The 20,506-nt window shown below is 37.5% G+C and overlaps 1 protein-coding gene across 7 annotated transcripts in view; it reads right to left on the bottom strand.

The window, feature by feature from the left end:
• LOC126278000 (uncharacterized) overlaps nucleotides 1-20,506 on the bottom strand; it is a 269,064-nt gene that overhangs the window by 247,659 nt on the left and 899 nt on the right. For 4 of the 7 annotated variants that reach the window (XM_049977688.1, XM_049977683.1, XM_049977689.1 and 1 more), the window contains exons 2-3: nucleotides 4,584-4,803; nucleotides 2,654-2,744 (exon numbers count right to left, since the gene is read on the bottom strand). In XM_049977688.1, coding sequence (XP_049833645.1) covers nucleotides 2,654-2,744; nucleotides 4,584-4,803 — 311 coding nt within the window. Of the gene's footprint in view, nucleotides 1-2,653; nucleotides 2,745-4,583; nucleotides 4,804-20,212; nucleotides 20,457-20,506 lie in introns of all 7 variants that reach the window. The other 3 variants (XM_049977687.1, XM_049977686.1, XM_049977685.1) reach the window with 3 other exon arrangements.

Consider the following 20,506-nt stretch of genomic DNA (forward strand, 5'->3'; position numbering starts at 1 on the left):
TCACTTGCTGTACATACACCTGACAGGCCCTCTAAGTGTACTCTCTTCAAAACAGAATGGACCAAGAATAAAGGTGCTTCTGAATAAACACCACACAGTTACATACGGTGAGTGCAATGGCTCTTCACGTGCAACATACGGCTCAACAGTACCCCAAATCCAGCAGTTTGTGTATTAACTGCAATTACAGTAGTACAAAATGTGCCTCACTACTCCATGAAATATTGCCCGGCCATATGTCTTTGACTTTGATCCATACCAAAAACTGAAGAGCAAATCCACACTGTTGCTGCAGAACACAAGGTTTCAGTTGCTGCACCATCTGGATGCTATATGGGAATTAGTATAATACAGACTGGAAAACTTTCCATGCTGTTGACCATGTGATGGACAATTCTCATGACACTGCACGAGCACTAGCAGTACCCACAGCACATGTTGCATAGTCATTTACAGCAAGTGCTACCTCGTCAATAACTTCCTTCAGGATAAGATGCCTTCCTCGTCCAGGTACCACACCAAGCTCACCTATGTTTTCAAATACCATTATCATCATCTTTAAACCATTTAATGACATTTTGTCTCTCCTGAGACCTTCCAGTTGGCAATACTCTCTCAATGCAGCACTGCAATTGCTGGTGTTCACAAAAAACATATTGACTTACAGCACACAGTCTCTCTTCTTAATAGCCACACTTTTCACTCACATTATGGTTTGCCAAATGACAATGTGGATGTCATACCATCACACAAATGATGTACAGTGCCATATTTGCAATTGATGGCCAAAATTAAAACTATTTTTTTTTCCAGCATAAATCGGTTCTGCATTAATGCATTATCATAACTATCAAGTTTTGCTGCTGTACAATAATTACAGCTCACACTGGGCCTCCATGAGTAGCTGTGCTTTAATTATAACCAACCGGTATAAAGGTAGTGGTTGTTGCATGGTTCACACATTGATCTTTTTACATATGCACAAATTTCTACTAATTTTTGACAGACATAAATTATGCATTCTTTTTTTGAACAAGAGCACAAAGTCTCTTTCTTGTTTTCTCGGGATTTTCCAAAGTTCGTTACTAAAGAATGGTGGGTGTTTTCCACACTTAACTGACTTATCACATGCTTTTCAAGAGCATTATTGCAACAGATTTAAGTCTCCTAGTACCACTGGAGTCAATATGACCCCATAACCACATTGGAAAATCATATCTCCCTAGTTTTCAAAGCTTTTTTGTTCCCAAAAATGCATGAAATTCTCTCTCTGAGTTAATTTTATCCAATGGTGTTTTGTTCACTCTCATATTTATAATGCACTAAAGTTTATTAACTTTTTCCACTGGGGGTCAGTAGGACCCCAATCTAAATTTCTTTTGTTTCTTGAACATAATATTTATGAAAATAGAATCATTACTGTTATGCTGAACAACTGTCATGTATGTTTTAAAGCTAGTTCATTAAAATACTGCCAATGAATCCGGTGTAAATTATTTGGGGTCTATATGACATTTTATCCTGGTAGCAGGTGGGTCTACATCCATCATTTTACATCCATCACTTTGGAACAAAATGATGTCCATTCACTGTGTAAGTGGAATATTATCAACTGCTTATCTGTTCTTTCTTGCAAAAATACTCTCCTAGCCTTCTAGATGGAGTTATTAACTTTAGTAACCATCATCATTATAATTACATCATGATCACTAATCCTTGTCCCTGTACTGACATCTCAATACTTACATTGTCAGAAAAGAGAACTATTTTAGATTCTTGACTCTGTTATACCTGTACTAGCAAGAAAGAAGGTCTTTCTTTTTAATTACTTATTAATAATTGTGAGTTCTAGAAGACAATGGACATACATTAAGAGGGAGATTAAAGTCAGTAGCTAGAAAGGAAAAAAAAGGTCATAATGTGAAGTACACAAAATGGTTATTCAAAAGTTGATAAACTGTGCAGTAGTCTACAGGACAGTTTCAAATCTTACAGAAGACAATTGTAGCCAATCAGTGACAATGACAGACACCAAAGATATCTCTAACTGTCTTTAACCATGGTGACAACAATATGCAAAACAACAGATCATGAACAACATGAACCAAATGCAAAACTATGTTTCAATTATGGATATTTCTTAGATGCTGATAGAATGCAAAGAACTAGTAAAACTATCGCAATAAAGAATGAAAATAAACACATTTTCTAGGTCCGACGGTGTGACTATTACAGCATTAATTATTAAAGGGAACAGCTTTCTGAGTAGCGCAGGAGCATGTTAGTGGAAATTAAATGAATATTTGGCAGTAACTGAAACCTCCCTTCATATTCACTCCCAAATGAGCTGCAGTTCATCTATATTAAAATAGTGACCTCATTTATTGTAAAGATTCAAACATCATCAATAATGGTACTGTACACACTGACACAAAATACTTAAGGTGGTGAAACGGCTATGGTAATTACATATTAAAATCATTTCATATTAAGTCAAGCTACACAAAAATTAATTGTTTATAGTCAGCTTCACATCATTTGAACTTCTACGTCATGAAACACATTTTTCAATTAACATTGTAAATTACACTCAAAAGGATGATAATAATAGGTTTCAGATCCCATCATGCAAACTGTTGCACAGACTACTTACCACTATCAGAACCAACAAGGATAGCAGCTGCAGCTCGCAAGAGGGCAGTAACAAGACTGGCAGATGGTGGTGGCTTCTGCTGCTGCAAAATCTGGACAAAATGTCATTTTTTATCTAATATGTTACTGAAATCTAGTGGTAAGTCAGCCAAAAAATAATTAAATTATTATGTCATCAGCTTTATTCACAAGCAATGAGTATCTGTGGAGATTCAGGAATGTTCCAGAAGAAAAATTTGTGCTTGTTTTCTTTTTAATAACTGTTGACCTATAATTTTACACAACTCCATCTTCACTCCATCATTCATCAGAATTTATTCATTACCTCAAGTAACTGGCATCTGTTCACAGATTCTTAATACTTTTGATATTACAGTAATGTTCTCAAGATACATAACAAGAGACAGCATGTTAGAATATACAAAATGCAACTAATACCTACAAATAATATATTCACTGGTTTGAATAGTGGCAGCTGGTTAAGTATTTTTTTTAATCAAGTGTAGCTTATTGTGCAAGTGTAGAGTATGAGAGATTTTGAGGAGCTATGTCATAACAGCACAGTGGCTGAGAGGTCTAATGCACAGAGTTGCAATCTGTGGATCTGGGTTTGACTCCCACTGGTACCAACACTTTTCTTCCTCATTTTATTTTATTCCTCACAATGACAAATTATTAATTATAAAATTTGAATATATTTTAAAGGTTCAGTTTATACATGTAAAATTAATATACTACCCCCATACGTCAAAAGGCTATAAGCCACCACACTGTGCCACAATGGTATAATTTTGTGTTAGCTACCACTGAGTCTGAGTTTCGTACTAATGTAAAAATATTACAATACTACATTTGAGGTGTCTTGGTATTAACAGCATTGAAGTAAATCCCGACATTTCTTTCGTTATTGTTACTTTACTAGATCTTTTGTAGTGGTACAATTAGGAGAGTCACAAAGGTGTTAAACATGTAGTATGCAAAGGCTAAAGAGAAAGAAATATAGATCAAATGTTTAATTCCTCACTCACATTAAGAGGAAGTTACCCTGCTAAAAGCATGTAAAGACATCCTCAGAAGAGCAAAACACAATTTTACAAAGGCAGTTGAATAGTGAATTGAAACTGATACTAGGATTTTTTTAAATTTTTATCAAACATTTTTGGAACTATTAATGGTCATCAAGTAATGTACAAATACATGTCTGAGCACCAGTTGCTTTTTTATTTACAATCCAAATAATGACCAATTTCAGTCGCAGTCCATCTTCACAGAATAGGGTTAAAACAGATTAAGCCACATCATCACACCTGTCATTACTTAAATAATGGCCACATCCCATGTGTAGAGCATGTCATGAATTCCAGTTGTATACTGGTTGTAATTGGTTGTATATTGGAATTCATGACATGCTCTACACATGGGACATGGCCATTTTTAAGTAACGACAGGGGTGATGATGTGGATTAAACTGTTTTAACCCTAAGGCCCGAAGATGGACTGTGACTGAAACCCATTGATATTTGAGTTTTAAACAAAAAAAAAATCAGCTGATAGTCAAATATGCATTTTATACATTAATTTTAATTGTTCTAAATCATCTGTGTCTTCTGAAAACTAGGAATTGTTTTGGTAATTTTTATGGTGTTTCTTTTGTGTATAACATTCAACTAGATGTAACTGAACATAACAGGCAATTAAACGAAAATTATTCAAGCAAGTGTAACTTGAAATAAGTGATATTGCCACCACACTAAACAGTTATGATCCTGCCTGAACCAGTCTACACATGTAAATTTAAAAACAGGTGATTTGTGCATAATTATTTAATATTTTAAATTCAGAATAAACAGATACCATTATACGCTAGTAGTTTTACACATGAATTTCTGTCACAGCTAAGACAAGTGATCTACATGACATTTCACTCCTACCTCTAGAAATCTAGCACTGGCTTTGCTGTGAAGCGCAAGAGATTCCATGGTATGTGAACTTGGTGACATGGTGACAGCACGATCTGGTGTGGCCCATGCAGGTGGGGTGAACAACAACTCAATCATGCGAGGAAGCAAAACAGCAGCAACTTCTTCTGTTTCTCCAGTCTGCAGCAGCTGTTGCCTCAGTGCACTCAGCTGCTGTGACATATCATCTGCACTGTTAAATTGAAGATATACACATTTAAGAATAATGGTATACAAAATTAGATATTTTGACAAATTAATTATTTTTGAAACACGGCTGCTGTTGAGTTTTAGGAATACAATGAGAAAGAAATGTCAATTGCATTTAACAAGTTACATCCCCCCCCCCCCCCTCCACCCTTCCAGAAACAGCTCTTTGAAACTTTAATAACATTTTTGTTTTATGGTATATCCCTGTACTCTGCTTCCCACTACAGTAGCAACTACATCACAATAAGATAGCAGAGATGAACACTCACAGATCAGCTTGGTACTGAAATAAAAATGGAAATCTGAAATCTTAAACTTATTTAAAAAGCTCATAAAAATGAAAACAGTGTATTCAGAACTACTCTTTAGCACAGAAATAAGTCCAGTGATTAAACACAATTAATAATGTTCCAAATGAATTAAATGGATAAGCAGTCCCAATACTGAAAATAAGTATATAAGTTTGTAGTTGGTTGGTTTCATGTTCAATGGTACAATTAATCATAATGATGTGGTACAAGATATTTTACAGTCACATTCCGAATTCATGCATAAATATGGCTACATGCTCACCATTTACCTCTTTCCTTAAAAAAAAAAAAAAAAAAAAAAAAAAAAAAAAAAAAAAAAAAAAAGTGCAGTTGTGAGATAGTAATTCCTATCCATCACCTTTTACACATTACAAAAATAGAAATTCTTCTACAGAATAGGCTGTTGTTGTTGTTGTTGTTGTTGTGGTCTTCAGTCCAGAGACTGGTTTGATGCAGCTCTCCATGCTACTCTATCCTGTACAAGCTTCTTCATCTCCCAGTACGTACTGCAGCCTACATCCTTCTGAATCTGCTTAGTGTATTCATCTCTTGGTCTCCCTCCACAATTTTTACCTTCCATGCTGTCCTCCAATACTAAATTGGTGATCCCTTGATGCCTCAGAACATGTCCTACCAACTGATCCCTTCTTCTATTCAAGTTGTACCACAAACTCCTCTTCTCCCCAATCCTATTCAGTACCTCCTCATTAGTTATGTGATTTTTTTTTTATTTATTTACAGCTCGAAACAGGTATTTAACATGCATGGGCAATGTTACAATAATTACATTTAGATTATTGATACACAATGTATATAGATTACTTGCTATTAAGTAAAAGATCATTTAAGTATATTTAACATAGCATTCCTGAGGTCAAGTCATGTCAGCACCAAACTGTATGGGCACTTCAATATAAGCCATTTTTTAACTCATTTTTTAAAAATTCTACCAGAAAGCTGTTTCAGGTTGTTTGAGAGAGAATTACAAAATATTGCTCCCTTAATGAATGGGATATTTGTTGTTAGATTCAATCTTCTGCTCACCATATGAAAGTCTGATTTGTGTCTTGTATCATAATCATGGGTTTCCATATTCTTGTTTGTCACTTTTTTGTCTTTTTTCACTAATAATATTGATTGAAACATATATACTGTATAGATAGTCATAATATTAAAAGTAATAAACAGGTTTTTGCATGAAGTTCTGGGTCTTACTTTTGCCATAGTTCTTATTACTCTTTTTTGCAAATACAAATACCCTTCTTATATTGTATTGGCTACACCCACTCCACAATACAATTCCATAAGATAGATGGGGATACATTAACCCAAAATACGCTATTTTTATTGTTTCAATATCTAGATATTGAACTAATCTCATTAGTAAATACAGACTAGATGTTATTTTACCACAGACATGATCTATTGGCTGATTCCACGAAAGTCTGTCATCTATATATATCCCCAGATATTTACATTCTGAACAGGTACTTTCCTGAATGCCCTCATTTACAACAGTATTTTTATTTGAGCCTCTTGTCTTAAAATAAATTAAATTAGTTTTGTTAATATTGGCCCTCAGGTTTTCTTTTTCAAAATGTGTTTGGGCTTTTTCAACAAAATTCTGTAACATTGAATTTAGGCCATCATTACTACGTGCCCAGCAAACCCCAGAGGTGTTATCAGCATACATAGTAACACGATTACTGGTGTCTAATACTTTTGGGAAATCATTTATGTAGCAAATAAACAAGAAGGGGCTCAAGATAGAGCCTTGTAGCACACCAAAATTTATATTTATTACCATTACAAGCAAGTTTACTTAGAAGAGCGCCATGATGGACTCTGTCAAATGCTTTGGAAAGATCTAAAAACACTCCTGCCATTTTGTAACCCTCACATATTTTCTACATCAGACAGTGTACGAACTGTACTCCTGCAGATATGGTGCTCCGACCACTGCTAAAGCCCTGATCGAAATCTCCTATTGAGTTATTCGTATTATAGTGCTCGATTAAGATTTCTAGCATTATTTTTTCAATTAATTTACCAAACACTGAAGTTAAGGCAACTGGTCTGTATTTCTTTGGTTGCTTTCTTTCCCCTTTTTTATATAAAGGTTTAACTATAGCAAGTTTCAGTTCCTTCGGAAACACACCTTCTTCAAGTACACAATTTATTAGATGGACTAATGGTCTGGCTAACTGATCCTTGCATTTTTTCAGGAGAGAAGGAGAAAATTCATCCCATCCAGCTGAACTTTTATTTTTTAGGCTGTCCCATCTAATCTTCAGCACTCTTCTGTAGCACCACATTTCGAAAGCTTATATTCTCTTCCTGTCCAAACTATTTATTGTCCATGTTTCACTTCCATACATGGCTACACTTCATACAAATACTACAGAAATGACTTCCTGACATTTAAATCTATACTCGATGTTAACAAATTTCTCTTCTTCAGAAACGCTTTCCTTGCCATTATCAGTCTACATTTTATACCCTCTCTACTTCGACCATCATCAGTTATCTTGCTCCCCAAATAGCAAAACTCCGTTACTACTTTAAGTGTCTCGTTTCCTAATCTAATTCCCTCAGCATCACCCGACTTAATTAGGCTACATTCTATTATCCTCGTTTTGCTTTTGTTGATGTTCATCTATATCCTCCCTTCAAGCCACTGTCCATTCCATTCAAATGCTCTTCCAAGTCCTTTGCTGTATCTGACAGAATTACAATGTCATTGGCGAACCTTAAAGTTTTTATTTCTTCTCCATGGATTTTAATACCTACTCTGAATTTTTCTTTTGTTTCCTGTACTGCTTGCTCAATATACAGATTGAATAACATCGGGGAGAGGCTTCAACCCTGTCTCACTCCCTTCCCAACCACTGCTTCCCTTTCATGTCCCTCAACTCTTATAACTGCCACCTGGTTTCTGTACAAATTGTAAATAGCCTTTCGCTCCCTGTATTTGACCCCTGCCATCTTCAGAATTTGAAAGAGAGTATTCCAGTCAACATTGACAAAAGCTTTCTCTAAGTCTACAAATACTAGAAATGTAGGATTGCCTTTTCTTAATCTAGCTTCTAAAATAAGTCGTAGGGTCAGTATTGCCTCACGTGTTCCTATATTTCTACGAAATCCAAACTGATCTTCCCCGAGGTCGGCTTCTACTAGTTTTTCCATTCGTCTGTAAAGAAGTCGCGTTAGTATTTTGCAGCTGTGACTTATTAAACTGATAGTTCGGTAATTTTCACATCTGTCAACACCTGCTTTCTTTGGGATTGGAATTATTATATTCTTCTTGAAGTCTGAGGGTATTTCGCCTGTCTCATACATTTTGCTGACCAGATGGTAGTTTTGTCAGGACTGGCTCTCCTAAGGCTGTCAGTAGTTCTAATGGAATTTCTATAACATTGCCCTCAAGTACATCACCCTTGTATAGACCCTCTATATCCTCCTTCCACCTTTCTGCCTTCCCTTCTTTGCTTAGAACTGGCTTTCCATCTGAGCTCTTGATACTCATGCAAGTGGTTCTCTTATCTCCAAAGGTCTCTTTAAATTTCCTGTAGGCAGTATTTATCTTACCCCTAGTGAGATAAGCCTCTACATCCTTACATTTGTCCTCTAGCCATCCCTGCTTAGCCATTTTGCACTTCCTGTCGATCTCAATTTTGAGATGTTTGTATTCCTTTTTGCCTGCTTCATTTACTGCATTTTTATATTTTCTCCTTTCATTAATTAAATTCAACATTTCTTCTGTTACCCAAGGATTTCTACTAGCCCTGGTCTTTTTACCTACTTGATCCTCTGCTGCCTTCACTACTTCATCCCCCAAAGCTACCCATTCTCCTTCTACTGTATTTCTTTCCCCCATTCTTGTCAATTGCTCCTTTATCCTCTCCCTGAAACTCTGTACAACCTCTGGTTCTTTCAGTTTATCCAGATCCCATCTCCTTAAATTCCCACCTTTTTGCAGTTTCTTCAGTTTTAATCTACAGGTCATAACCAATAGATCGTGGTCAGAGTCCACATCTGCCCCTGGAAATGTCTTACAATTTAAAACCTGGTTCCTAAATCTCTGTCGTACCATTATATAATCTATCTGAAAACTGTCAGTATCTCCAGGCTTCTTCCATGTATACAACCTTCTTTTATGATTCTTGAACCAAGTGTTAGCCATGATTAAGTTGTGCTCTGTGCAAAATTCCACCACGCGGCTGCCTCTTTCATTTCTTAGCCCCAATCCATATTCACCTACTATGATTCCTTCTCTCCCTTTTCCTACTCTTGAATTCCAGTCACCCATGACTATTAAATTTTCGTCTCCCTTCACTACCTGAATAATCTTTTATCTCATCAAACATTTCTTCAATTTCTTCGTCATCTGCAGAGCTAGTTGGCATATATACTTGTACTACTGTTGTAGGCATGGGATTTGTGGCTATCTTGGACACAACAATGCGTTCGCTGTGCTGTTTGTAGTAGCTTACCCGTATTCCTATTGTTTTATTCATTATTAAACCTACTCCTGCGTTACCCCTATTTTATTTTGTATTTATAATCCTGTATTCACCTGACCAAAAGTCTTGTTCCTCCTGCTACCGAACTTCACTAATTCCCACTATATCCAACTTTAACCTATCCATTTCCCTTTTTAAATTTTCTAACCTACCTGCCCGATAAAGGGATCTGACATTCCACGTTCCGATCCATAGAACGCCAGTTTTCTTTCTCCTGATAACAACGTCCTCCAGATATCCGAATGGGGGACTATTTTACCTCCGGAATATTTTACCCAGGAGGACGCCATCATCATACATACAGTAAAGCTGCATGCTCTCGGGAAAAATTATGGGCGTCGTTTCCCCTTGCTTTCAGCCGCTCACAGTACCAGCACAGCACGGCCGTTTTGGCTAGTGTTACAAGGCCAGATCAGTCAATCATCCAGACTGTTGCCCCTGCAACTACTGATAAGGCTCCTGTCCCTCTTCAGGAACCCTATGTTTGTCTGGCCTCTCAACAGATACCCCTCCATTGTGGTTGTACCTATGGTACAGCTATCTGTATCGCTGAGGCACGGAAGCCTTCCCACCAACGGCAAGGTCTATGGTTCATTGGGGGAGATAGACTGATACTATTGAAAACAAATACTGGTAAGGCAGTATACTCAAATGGAATCCGGTTCAGGCTTAACACTGAATGCAGAAAGTTGTATTCAGTAAATCAAGCAATAAAGTCCAGTGACATAATTCTCACTGGGGAGAAATCATGTTCAAGATTCAATCTTAGGTCCACTACTGTTCCTCGTATATGTAAATGATCTGTCTCATACACAACAAGCAGAATTAGTTATTTTTGCAGATGACACTAGTATTGTAGTCAATCCAAGCATACATACAGGAATGGGAGAAATGGCAAACAAACTTCTTAAAAAGTATCATTGACTGGTTTTCTGCAAATCGTCTATCTCTCAATTTTAAAAAGACACATCATACACGTTCTGCACATCTAGAGGTACTAAACCAACAAGGGTAGCACATGGTGAGGAAATAAATAGGCTGGAAACTTCAAAATTCTTAGGGGCCCACACTGATGACAATTTGAAACGGAAAAAAACACATTTTAGAACTCCTAAAACAACTTAGTTTAGCCACATTTGCACTTAGAATCATTGCAAATCTTATGGAGAGACAAATCAGTCAGCTAACATATTTTGCATATTTTCATTCTATAACACCACATGTAATTATGTTCTGTGATAGATCATCTTTAAGAAACAATACCAGAGAAGGAAAGTTGCTACTCACCATATAGCGGAGATGCTGAGTCGCAATAGGCACAATTAACAGATTCACACAATTATGCCTATCACAGCTCAGTATCTCCTCTACATGGAGGGTAGCAACTTTCCTTCTCTGGTATTGTTACATTCCATCCTGGATTTTCCATTGTTTGATTTTCATCTTTAAGAAAGAAAGTCTTCATCCCACAAAAACGTGCTGTAAGAATAATATGTGGTGCTCACCCACAAACATCTTGCAGACATCTATTTAAGGAGTTGGGAATTCTGACTACTGCTTCGCAGTTTATTTACTCCCTCATTAAGTTTTTGTAAATAATCCACTACAGTTCAGAAGAAACAATGAGGTACATAAATATAATACCAGAATGAAAAATAACATTCATTACTCCACACTAAGGTTTTCTTTGGCACAAAAGGGATACGCAATGCTGCAACAAAATATTTGATCACTTACCCAGTGTTATAAAAGTCTGACAGGCAGCAAAGCAAAATCTGATAACAAACTAATAAAGTTTCCCTGACAACTCCTCCTACCCCAAAGAAGAATTTCTATTACTATTATGTGTGAAAGACAGTGGCTAGGAATTACTAAATAATCTGCAATGTGAATGTAAAATAACTCATTCCACACCATAACAATATATGAAACATGTTAACTAACTAAATACACTGATCAGTCAGCCACTCTCTTTGCTCACATTTTTCAATGATTCATTTCTCATGCAGTATAGGCCACCACATAATTATGTTAAAAACAAAGATTCCAAGACTTACCAAGCGGGAAAGCGCCGGCAGACAGGCACATTAACAAAACACACAAACACACACACAGAATTACTAGCTTTCGCAACCGATGGTTACTTCTTCAGGAAGGAGAGGGAAAGACGAAAGGATGTGGATTTTAAGGGAGAGGGTAAGGAGTCATTCCAATCCTGGGAGCGGAAAGACTTCCCTTAGGGGAAAAAAAGGACAGGTGTACACTCGCACACACATATCCATCCGCACATACACAGACACAAGCAGACATATTTAAAGGCAAAGAGTAAGGGCAGAGATGTCAGTCGAGGCGGAAGTACAGAGGCAAAGAAGTTGTTGAAAGACAGGTGAGGTATGAGCGGCGGCAACTTGAAATTATCGGAGGTTGAGGCCTGGCGGATATCGAGAAGAGAGGATATACTGAAGGGCGAGTTCCCATCTCCGGAGTTTGGATAGGTTGGTGTTGGTGGGAAGTATCCAGATAACTCGGACGGTGTAACACTGTGCCAAGATGTGCTGGCCGTGCATCAAGGCATGTTTAGCCACAGGGTGATCCTCATTACCAACAAACACTGTCTGCCTGTGTCCATACATGCGAATGGACAGTTTGTTGCTGGTCATTCCCACATAGAAAGTGTCACAGTGCAGGCAGGTCAGTTGGTAAATCACGTGGGTGCTTTCACACGTGGCTCTCCCTTTGATCGTGTACACCTTCCGGGTTACAGGACTGGAGTAGGTGGTGGTGGGAGGGTGCATGGGACAGGTTTTACACCGGGGGCGGTTGCAAGGGTAGGAGCCAGAGGCCTTGGCACAGTGTTACACCGTCCGAGTTATCTGGATACTTCCCACCAACACCAACCTATCCAAACTCCGGAGATGGGAACTCGCCCTTCAGTATATCCTCTCTTCTCGATATCCGCCAGGCCTCAACCTCCGCTAATTTCAAGTTGCCGCCGCTCATACCTCACCTGTCTTTCAACAACTTCTTTGCCTCTGTACTTCCGCCTCGACTGACATCTCTGCCCTTACTCTTTGCCTTTAAATATGTCTGCTTGTGTCTGTGTATGTGCGGATGGATATGTGTGTGTATGTGTGTGCGAGTGTACACCTGTCCTTTTTTTCCCCTAAGGGAAGTCTTTCCGCTCCCGGGATTGGAATCACTCCTTACCCTCTCCCTTAAAACCCACATCCTTTCGTCTTTCCCTCTCCTTCCTGAAGAAGCAACCATCGGTTGCGAAAGCTAGTAATTCTGTGTGTGTGTTTGTGTGTTTTGTTAATGTGCCTGTCTGCCGGCGCTTTCCCGCTTGGTAAGTCTTGGAATCTTTGTTTTTAATATATTTTTCCCATGTGGAAGTTTCTTTCTATTTTATTTACTCCACCACATAATTAGGTATACACATTTTTAAACAGTTTTTCACTGATAATGGCACAGTCTATGTCTGAAAGATTAACATATACTTGTGCATTGGTAACTGACTCGTACATAGCCAGTTCAAATTCGCAAGGTGAAAATATTTTCATAGATAGTATTTGGACACCTGATCTCCTAAAGTGCTAGGTTCAGTTTCTAGAACTTTCCGCAATGTCTCAAGAATGATGGTAAGTAACTTAGTTCCCGGTGATCCAATCTCCAGAGAATGGTTTTTTAAGCTCAGCAGCCCCCATGGTGTTATTTGAGAGGAGCAGGGTATATGTAGATACTGTGTTTCATCTTCTTCCTACAGTTTTGTCACCAACCCCACAAATATGACACTAAATAGGTAAACTCACGACATGTTTCACAAAGAAAAGATGCCAACAAGCATGAAGAAAGGAAACCTTTGCAGTTTGACTGGAGAACCTATCCAGCAGTGTGTCCCAGCCAACCATGTCAGTTAATATTACTGCTGCAATGACTATATGAACAGTATCTATTCCAGCAGATGACACTGCTGTAGCAAGACATAAGTAAGATGGGTAACAGTCTCCTCCATCCCAGTAAATCTCCACAATGAATCGACATAGCTTCTGATCAACTGAAACTATAAATATGATTTCTTCTCTATTAACGTGACCATAGCAGTACAGTTTCCTTTCGCAGGTGACTTGAGACTTTCACAATCAGTCGTTCCTTCTCATCCTGTCTGGTAAGTCCACCCTGATCCAGGGTTCTGGGTGAGTTTTTTGAACTCTGCCCCTTTCCCAACTCTCCAGTCACCCCTCTTCCTTCCTCTTCAACTCTTCTGCCAGTAGAAGAAGCCACTGGCACCAAAAGTTTGTAAAAGTTAAACCGCCTGTGTGTCGTCCTTCTGCCACTTGATGAGTAGATCTTTTTATCTAGTAATTTATATTAGTACTACCAACAGACATATAAAAGTACATGACACTACCCTAGCCTTTGGAATTTTTGGTCCTCCTTTGGAGGGGAGGGGGGGGGGGGGGGGGGAGGGCTTTGGAAGGTTAAAAAGAAGGAAAGAACCCATAAGACTAAAAACTAGGATAATATCAAGTACTTATATAGGTCTCTATCAGTAGTACTACATAATGCACCTCCTGAAGATAAGTAACAGCAAGCAATTCTGCCTCTTAATTTATAATCAATTATCTGTTGCTTTTATGCATAAAAATATTGTCTCACTTTTCCCAGATTTTCTTACAACTAACGTAAGTGGTGGTATTACAACAGCATTACAGTCCTTGATTTGTTTCCCAACATGAATCTAAATAGCTGATGTTTATTTGCTTCCAGGTATTATGGATGATACCCTAAAAAGATAGACCCCAGAGCCATGATAATATCCAAATCTGGTAATTGTGAATACCAAGGAAATTATTAACAGGATCATAGGAATATCCAGGCAAGTGAGATGAAATATCTTCATCCTGGAAGCTGCATCCCCTACTGTGTTCCCCTTGTGTTCGGCAGAAACAAAGGGAGTGCCACAGGGAGATGTGACAGGATTGTTCTTGTTCTTTATATCCATAAATGGTTTGACAGATATGGTGGGCAACAGTCTGCGGCTTGCCAATGACACTCTAGTATGTGAACAAGTTTCAACGTTGTTGGGCTGCTATAGAATGATACAAGATGACTTGGATACAATTTCTACTTGGTGTGATGCATGGCAGCTTGTTCTAATGTGGAAAAATTTAAGTTAATGGAGATGAATAGAAAAAATAATCCTGTAATGTATGAATACAGTACTGGTTGTGTGCTGTGAGACACAGTCACATCAGTCAAATATTTAAGCATAAAAAAGGAAAGTGGCATGAAATGGAATGAGAGCGGAATGTAAGTAATAGCGAAAGCAGATGGTCAACTTCACTTTATTGGGAAAATCCTAGGAAAGTGTAGCTCGTCTATAAAGCAGACCATGAGTAAGACACTTGAGTGACCTATTCTTGACTACTGCTCAAGTGTTTGGTATCCCCACTAGCTTGGATTACAGCAGACATGGAAGCAATTCAGAGGCATGCAGTCAGAACTGTTGCTGATAGTACGGACATGCTCCATAAACTTGAATGGAAATGACTGGAGGGAAGAAAGTATTCTTTTCGCGAAACACTACTGAGAAAGTTTAGAGAACCAGTATTTACAACACATTGCAGAACTATCTTACTGCCACCAACATACATCTCACAGTAGGACCACAAAGAGAAGATATGAGAAATCAGGGCTTATAAAGAAACACTTTGGCATTCATTTTTGCCACTTTCCATTTGTTAGTAGACTAGGAAAGGGAATGATAAAAGTAGTACAAGGTGCCTTCTGCCATGCACCGTTTGGTAGCTTGCAGAATATTTATGTAGATGTAAATGTTGCCAACACTATAAATGTTTGTAACACCATTTGCACCATTGAATAAGCATGATCAACTAAACTGACTTCTTGGATCACAGTTTCTGTTTCAGTGTGAGCATAACATCAGCTGCAGAACACAGTTTGAGAATAAAATTATTGCAGAACCTCCAATCAAATGTGAAAGAAAAGAGTCTGGATTTCATGCTTTGACTGGTAACCATGTACAAATGCATCTTGTGGCATGCAACAGTGTGACAAACAGAATCAATGGATAACATTCATGTTTCCATTAGTCAATAAAGTAGATTTTGAGCTCCTTTCACTTGGGATATCAAACAAAATTTGTGACTGAAATGAAGATTTCTACACGGGGAGGACACATTATGTTATTTTGCATGGAGAGTTCTCAATAGATGTAGAAGTAACTTATGGTGTGCCCGAGGAAAGTGTGCTGTTCATGCCACATATTAATGACCCAGCAGACAACAACAATAGTAGCCTCAGACTTTTTGCAGACAATGCAGTCATCTATAAAAAAAGTACTGTCTAAAAAAACTGCATAAAAAATTCAGTCAAATCTTAATAAGGTTTCAAACTGATGCTAAGATTGGTAACTTGCTTTGAATGTTTGAAATGTAGAACTGCGGACTTCTCAAAACACAAAAACGTGGTATCCTTATATTACAATTGTGTGTGACAAAATCAGTCAACTCATACAACTACTTGGGGGTAACAATTTGTAATGATCTGAAATCGAATGAAACAGACTCAGACAAGGGTATAGCAGGTGGTAGACTTCAGTTCATTGGGAAGATACTGGGAAAAATTCAGTCGTCTTTAATGGCGATTGTTTTACACTTGCGTATCTCATCATAAAATATTTCCAAATGCATATCAAACAGTATTTGCAAGCGATATTGAACATGTTAAAAGAAGGGCAGCATGAATGGTCACGAGTTTGTTTGACCCACAGGAGAATTTCACAGAGGTGCTGAAAAACCTTAACTGACATATGCCATGTGTCTCATGAAAACTTACTTACAAAGTTTCAGTGACCAGAACTAAGTGAGGAATGTACAAATATACATTCATCTGCACAAAGCTCCCATAGGGACTACAAAGGCAAGTTCAGATCAATTGCATTGCACCTAGAGGCATTCAAGCAGCCAGTCATCCCATGTTCCACACACAAATATGGAAACCTCGATACATGGCATAACAAGAACATCTCTCAGCTATCCACTTCATAATTTTTTGTAGATTATATACATCTGGAAGTCTCTTCTTTGCTTCCTCCTAGTTCATAAGAAGGTTGGCAATAGGATGGATGCTTTATTTCTGGTGTTCCCATTGCAATGTTTTCTTTTTACCCTGTAACGTGCAAATTAAACTCACAAGTCACATACAATGCTATTGGTGTTTTTATTAGAGGTAACTAAGTTCTTTAATGTCCTTCCGTCTTTTTCAGCACGGTTCTTTCAAAGCTGTATTTAGTGACAAAGTTTGCATTTTACACATGAGACTAAATACTGTTGCTGTTGTTGTTGTGGTCTTCAGTCCTGAGACTGGTTTGATGCAACTCTCCATGCTACTCTATCCTGTGCAAGCATCTTCATCTCCCAGTACTTACTGCAACCTACATTCTTCTGAATATACTACAGCCCCAGAAATGAGGTATCCATATGAGGCCATTCATACTGTTTGTCCAAATCACATTTATTTTCATTTTTAAGCAATTCTTTCAGGTCTACGTTTGTTCCTGAAATGGACTTCAGCTCACAAGGAATATTGTTTCAACAACAACATGGTTACTATACAGAGCCCAAGATCATATAAGACAAGAATAGGGTAGATATTCAGCTGTATACTAAAGATTCAAACATAGCCAAACTCATCAGACAGTCACACCAGCAACTAAAGTGAAACTCTCTTTCCAGAAAAGAAAAATCTCCATAGTAATTTAAAGAGATACATGGAGAAGAAGATGAAGTCTGAAGATGAGCTTTAAAACGCTATATCATAACTTCTTCAAATATTTGAGTCCCTAGTCAGAGTGCGGTATTCCATTAATGAGCAGCAGCAAATTAAACGGAAAGAAAGTTTAGAGTGCTGGGTTCCACCAACACACAGCTCACACCAACTGAGCTTTATCTGAGGCTGGACAAGGATATAGAACAAAATTAGACATGCCCTAGTTAAAAGAGCCACACAAGATTCTGGTGTAGTCATTTAATGAGATGTGCAAAATTTTACTGTATGAGGAAGACTGGTCAGAAAACGGAAAGAACCGAGAGTAAACATTAGCAAATTAGCTGGTACAGGATGGTTCACATCCTGTTCAAAACACAAGTGATGAGGTGACACTGAATCTCAGAACAAAATCAACAGATTACATAGCAAAAAACATAATCAAGCCTAACTAAAGCAGAGGAAAAACCTAGAGAAAACATATGTGCTTATAAGTTGTAAAACTGTCATCAGCATAGCCAGACCACGTGATTTGGAAGAGATACATCTAAAAATCAGTGTACCTGAAATAGCAGAGCACCAATTTATGCATCAATATTAAACTCACTAGAAAATTTTCCTTGCCTTAAAATATCACATATAAGGTCTTTAAATAGATAAGTTTAACAATTTGCTATGTGTGAAGATTATTTTAAATTATGTAAGTATCATATCCTGAAATAGAAAAGCTTTTGAAATGTGGTGCTACAGAAAAATGCTTGAGGTAAGATGTGTAGAGTACATCATCACTAATTAGGAGATGAACAGAACTGGGGAGAAAAGAAATTTGTGGTACATCTTGAGTAAAGAAAGGAATCAGTTTATTCAACACAGTCTGAGATATCAAGGAATCATCAATTTAGTACTGGAAAGAACTGTAGTGGGTGGGAGTAATAGCTGAAGAGGGAGACCAAGTTATGAATAAAGTACACAGTTTCAAATGGATGTAGGTTGCAAGGCTGCAGTAGTTTTTCAGAAATAAAGATGTTTGCAAAGAATAGACTAGTGTGGAGAGCTGCACCAGACCATTCTTCCGACAGAAGGTGACGATAACAACAACAACAACAACAATGTATCCAAAATCTCTATTGGTGCACCACATTTTCCACAATTTTACATGAATTTTATGCATAGTGAAGCTACGAACTTCCAGCATGCCGGAGTAGGTGTTGGTCAGCAATTTCTGTTAAACAGTAGAAACAAAAATTCAGTCCAAAGTTGCAAATTTTAGATTCTTATTCACTCAATGACTAGTTTCGGGCCGAGACCCATTTTCAAATCATCATAACATAGTGGAAAATGGCATTTCCGAAGATGTGAAAACAATGTCAAAAATGTCCAATGAACATTTAAGTGCATACAGATAAATCTCACATGGTTTTCACATCTTCAGAAATACCCTTTAGCACCTACACTACGATGATTTGAAAATCAGTCTAAGCCCAAAACTATTCATCAAGTAAACAAAAAAGTAAATTTTGCAACTTTGGACTGGTTGTTTGTTCTATAGAGAATTCGGTACAAACACCATGTTCAACTACGCCACGAAGCCAGAACATTTTGTTCAATTTAAAATCATGAGTATTTTGTTAAAAGTTCACTTATGTAAGTAATTTACTGCAATCTCTTAATTTTGTCAACATCTTTGGATATATGGTTGTGATAACATTTTAAAATACGACTCGACTTGTTGCCCTCCGTAATGCCATTTATAAGCAAGAATAGAAGATAATGAAGGGCTTACTAATGTTCACACTTTAACAAGAGAAAACAAGAATAAAATTTAGTATGCAGAAGAAAACCAAATGTCTGCTAATTCAGTTTGTGATGTGTCAGAAGATTGTAGCCCATCAACTGCTACTTCAAGTTAAAATAATGTCCCGCTAATGTGTCAGTGACTGAAAAATCTTTAGGGCACCTGTCACATTTGCGGACTATGAATGTTATCTTGAGCAACACAGTAATAATTAAAACTATGGCATCATAGAAGATGTCGAAGAAACACATATTGACCAACACATTCTGTACCAAAACTGAGTACTATTTACTGATATGTCAGTGAGTCAGATTCCAATAGATGCATAAACACCATATATGAAAGAGAAAAGCTCCAAACTTGTATAATAGCCAATGTTCAAATGCTGAAATGCAATTAATTAAACTTATTTTTCCACATTGATAGTATAATGCATACACATATGCCTCACACTGTTGAAATTCTTATTAGTTGTGCTATATCTGATGTCGGTGCATTGTTGTTGAAAAGAAGCATCTAGACTGAACTGGGCACAACAAGGGACAATGTTGTTTGAGGTAAATTATTTTTAAGCATTCCAAGAACTGGGATGAAGTAAATTTTCCTGCCTAGCTGCACAACGGTTAACAAAAAATGAATGAAGGGAAAAAAAAAGAGAGAGAAAATTAGAGATGAGCTTATTTACAGTAGGGCATATGGATACGAATTGGTTTCCATTAAATAAGACGTATGTTGAACCTGTCAAATGGTGATAAGCTCCCTGCTGAACAATTCTCAGCTGCAATACATATCTGACCAGTTAATTCTTATCAAGGACACATTGATTAGGGGACTGAGGAATTGTTCCATTTTTCTCTTAAATTGGTACGATTTGTTGGTATCATACACAAATCCAATTGCTTGACACACATCACTAAAACATAACAACAATAACAACTCTTATAATAATAATCAAAATTGGACACAATACATTACACGGGCTTTCAGAATATATATGGAGAACTTTGGCCACTGAAACAGTGCTACACTGGTAACAGCTAAAGCTACAGCACTTATGTGAACAGTCTTGCTTAGAGGCCTATTTGTCCAGGTTCACAGGTGTACAAGACTGGTATACTTCCGTTGTCACTATGTGTTTGATGTCAAGTAACTTTTTAAACATTCACAGGCATGGTGATATCGGCAGCACTTCTTTCAGTTTCTCATGCATCATACATGCCTGGTAACAAACAATTTTGAATGTGAATTAATGCCATTTCTTGAAAATTG

Source organism: Schistocerca gregaria, chromosome 6 (genome assembly GCF_023897955.1).
Source record: "Schistocerca gregaria isolate iqSchGreg1 chromosome 6, iqSchGreg1.2, whole genome shotgun sequence".
In the NCBI taxonomy this organism is placed as follows: Eukaryota; Metazoa; Arthropoda; class Insecta; order Orthoptera; family Acrididae; genus Schistocerca; species Schistocerca gregaria.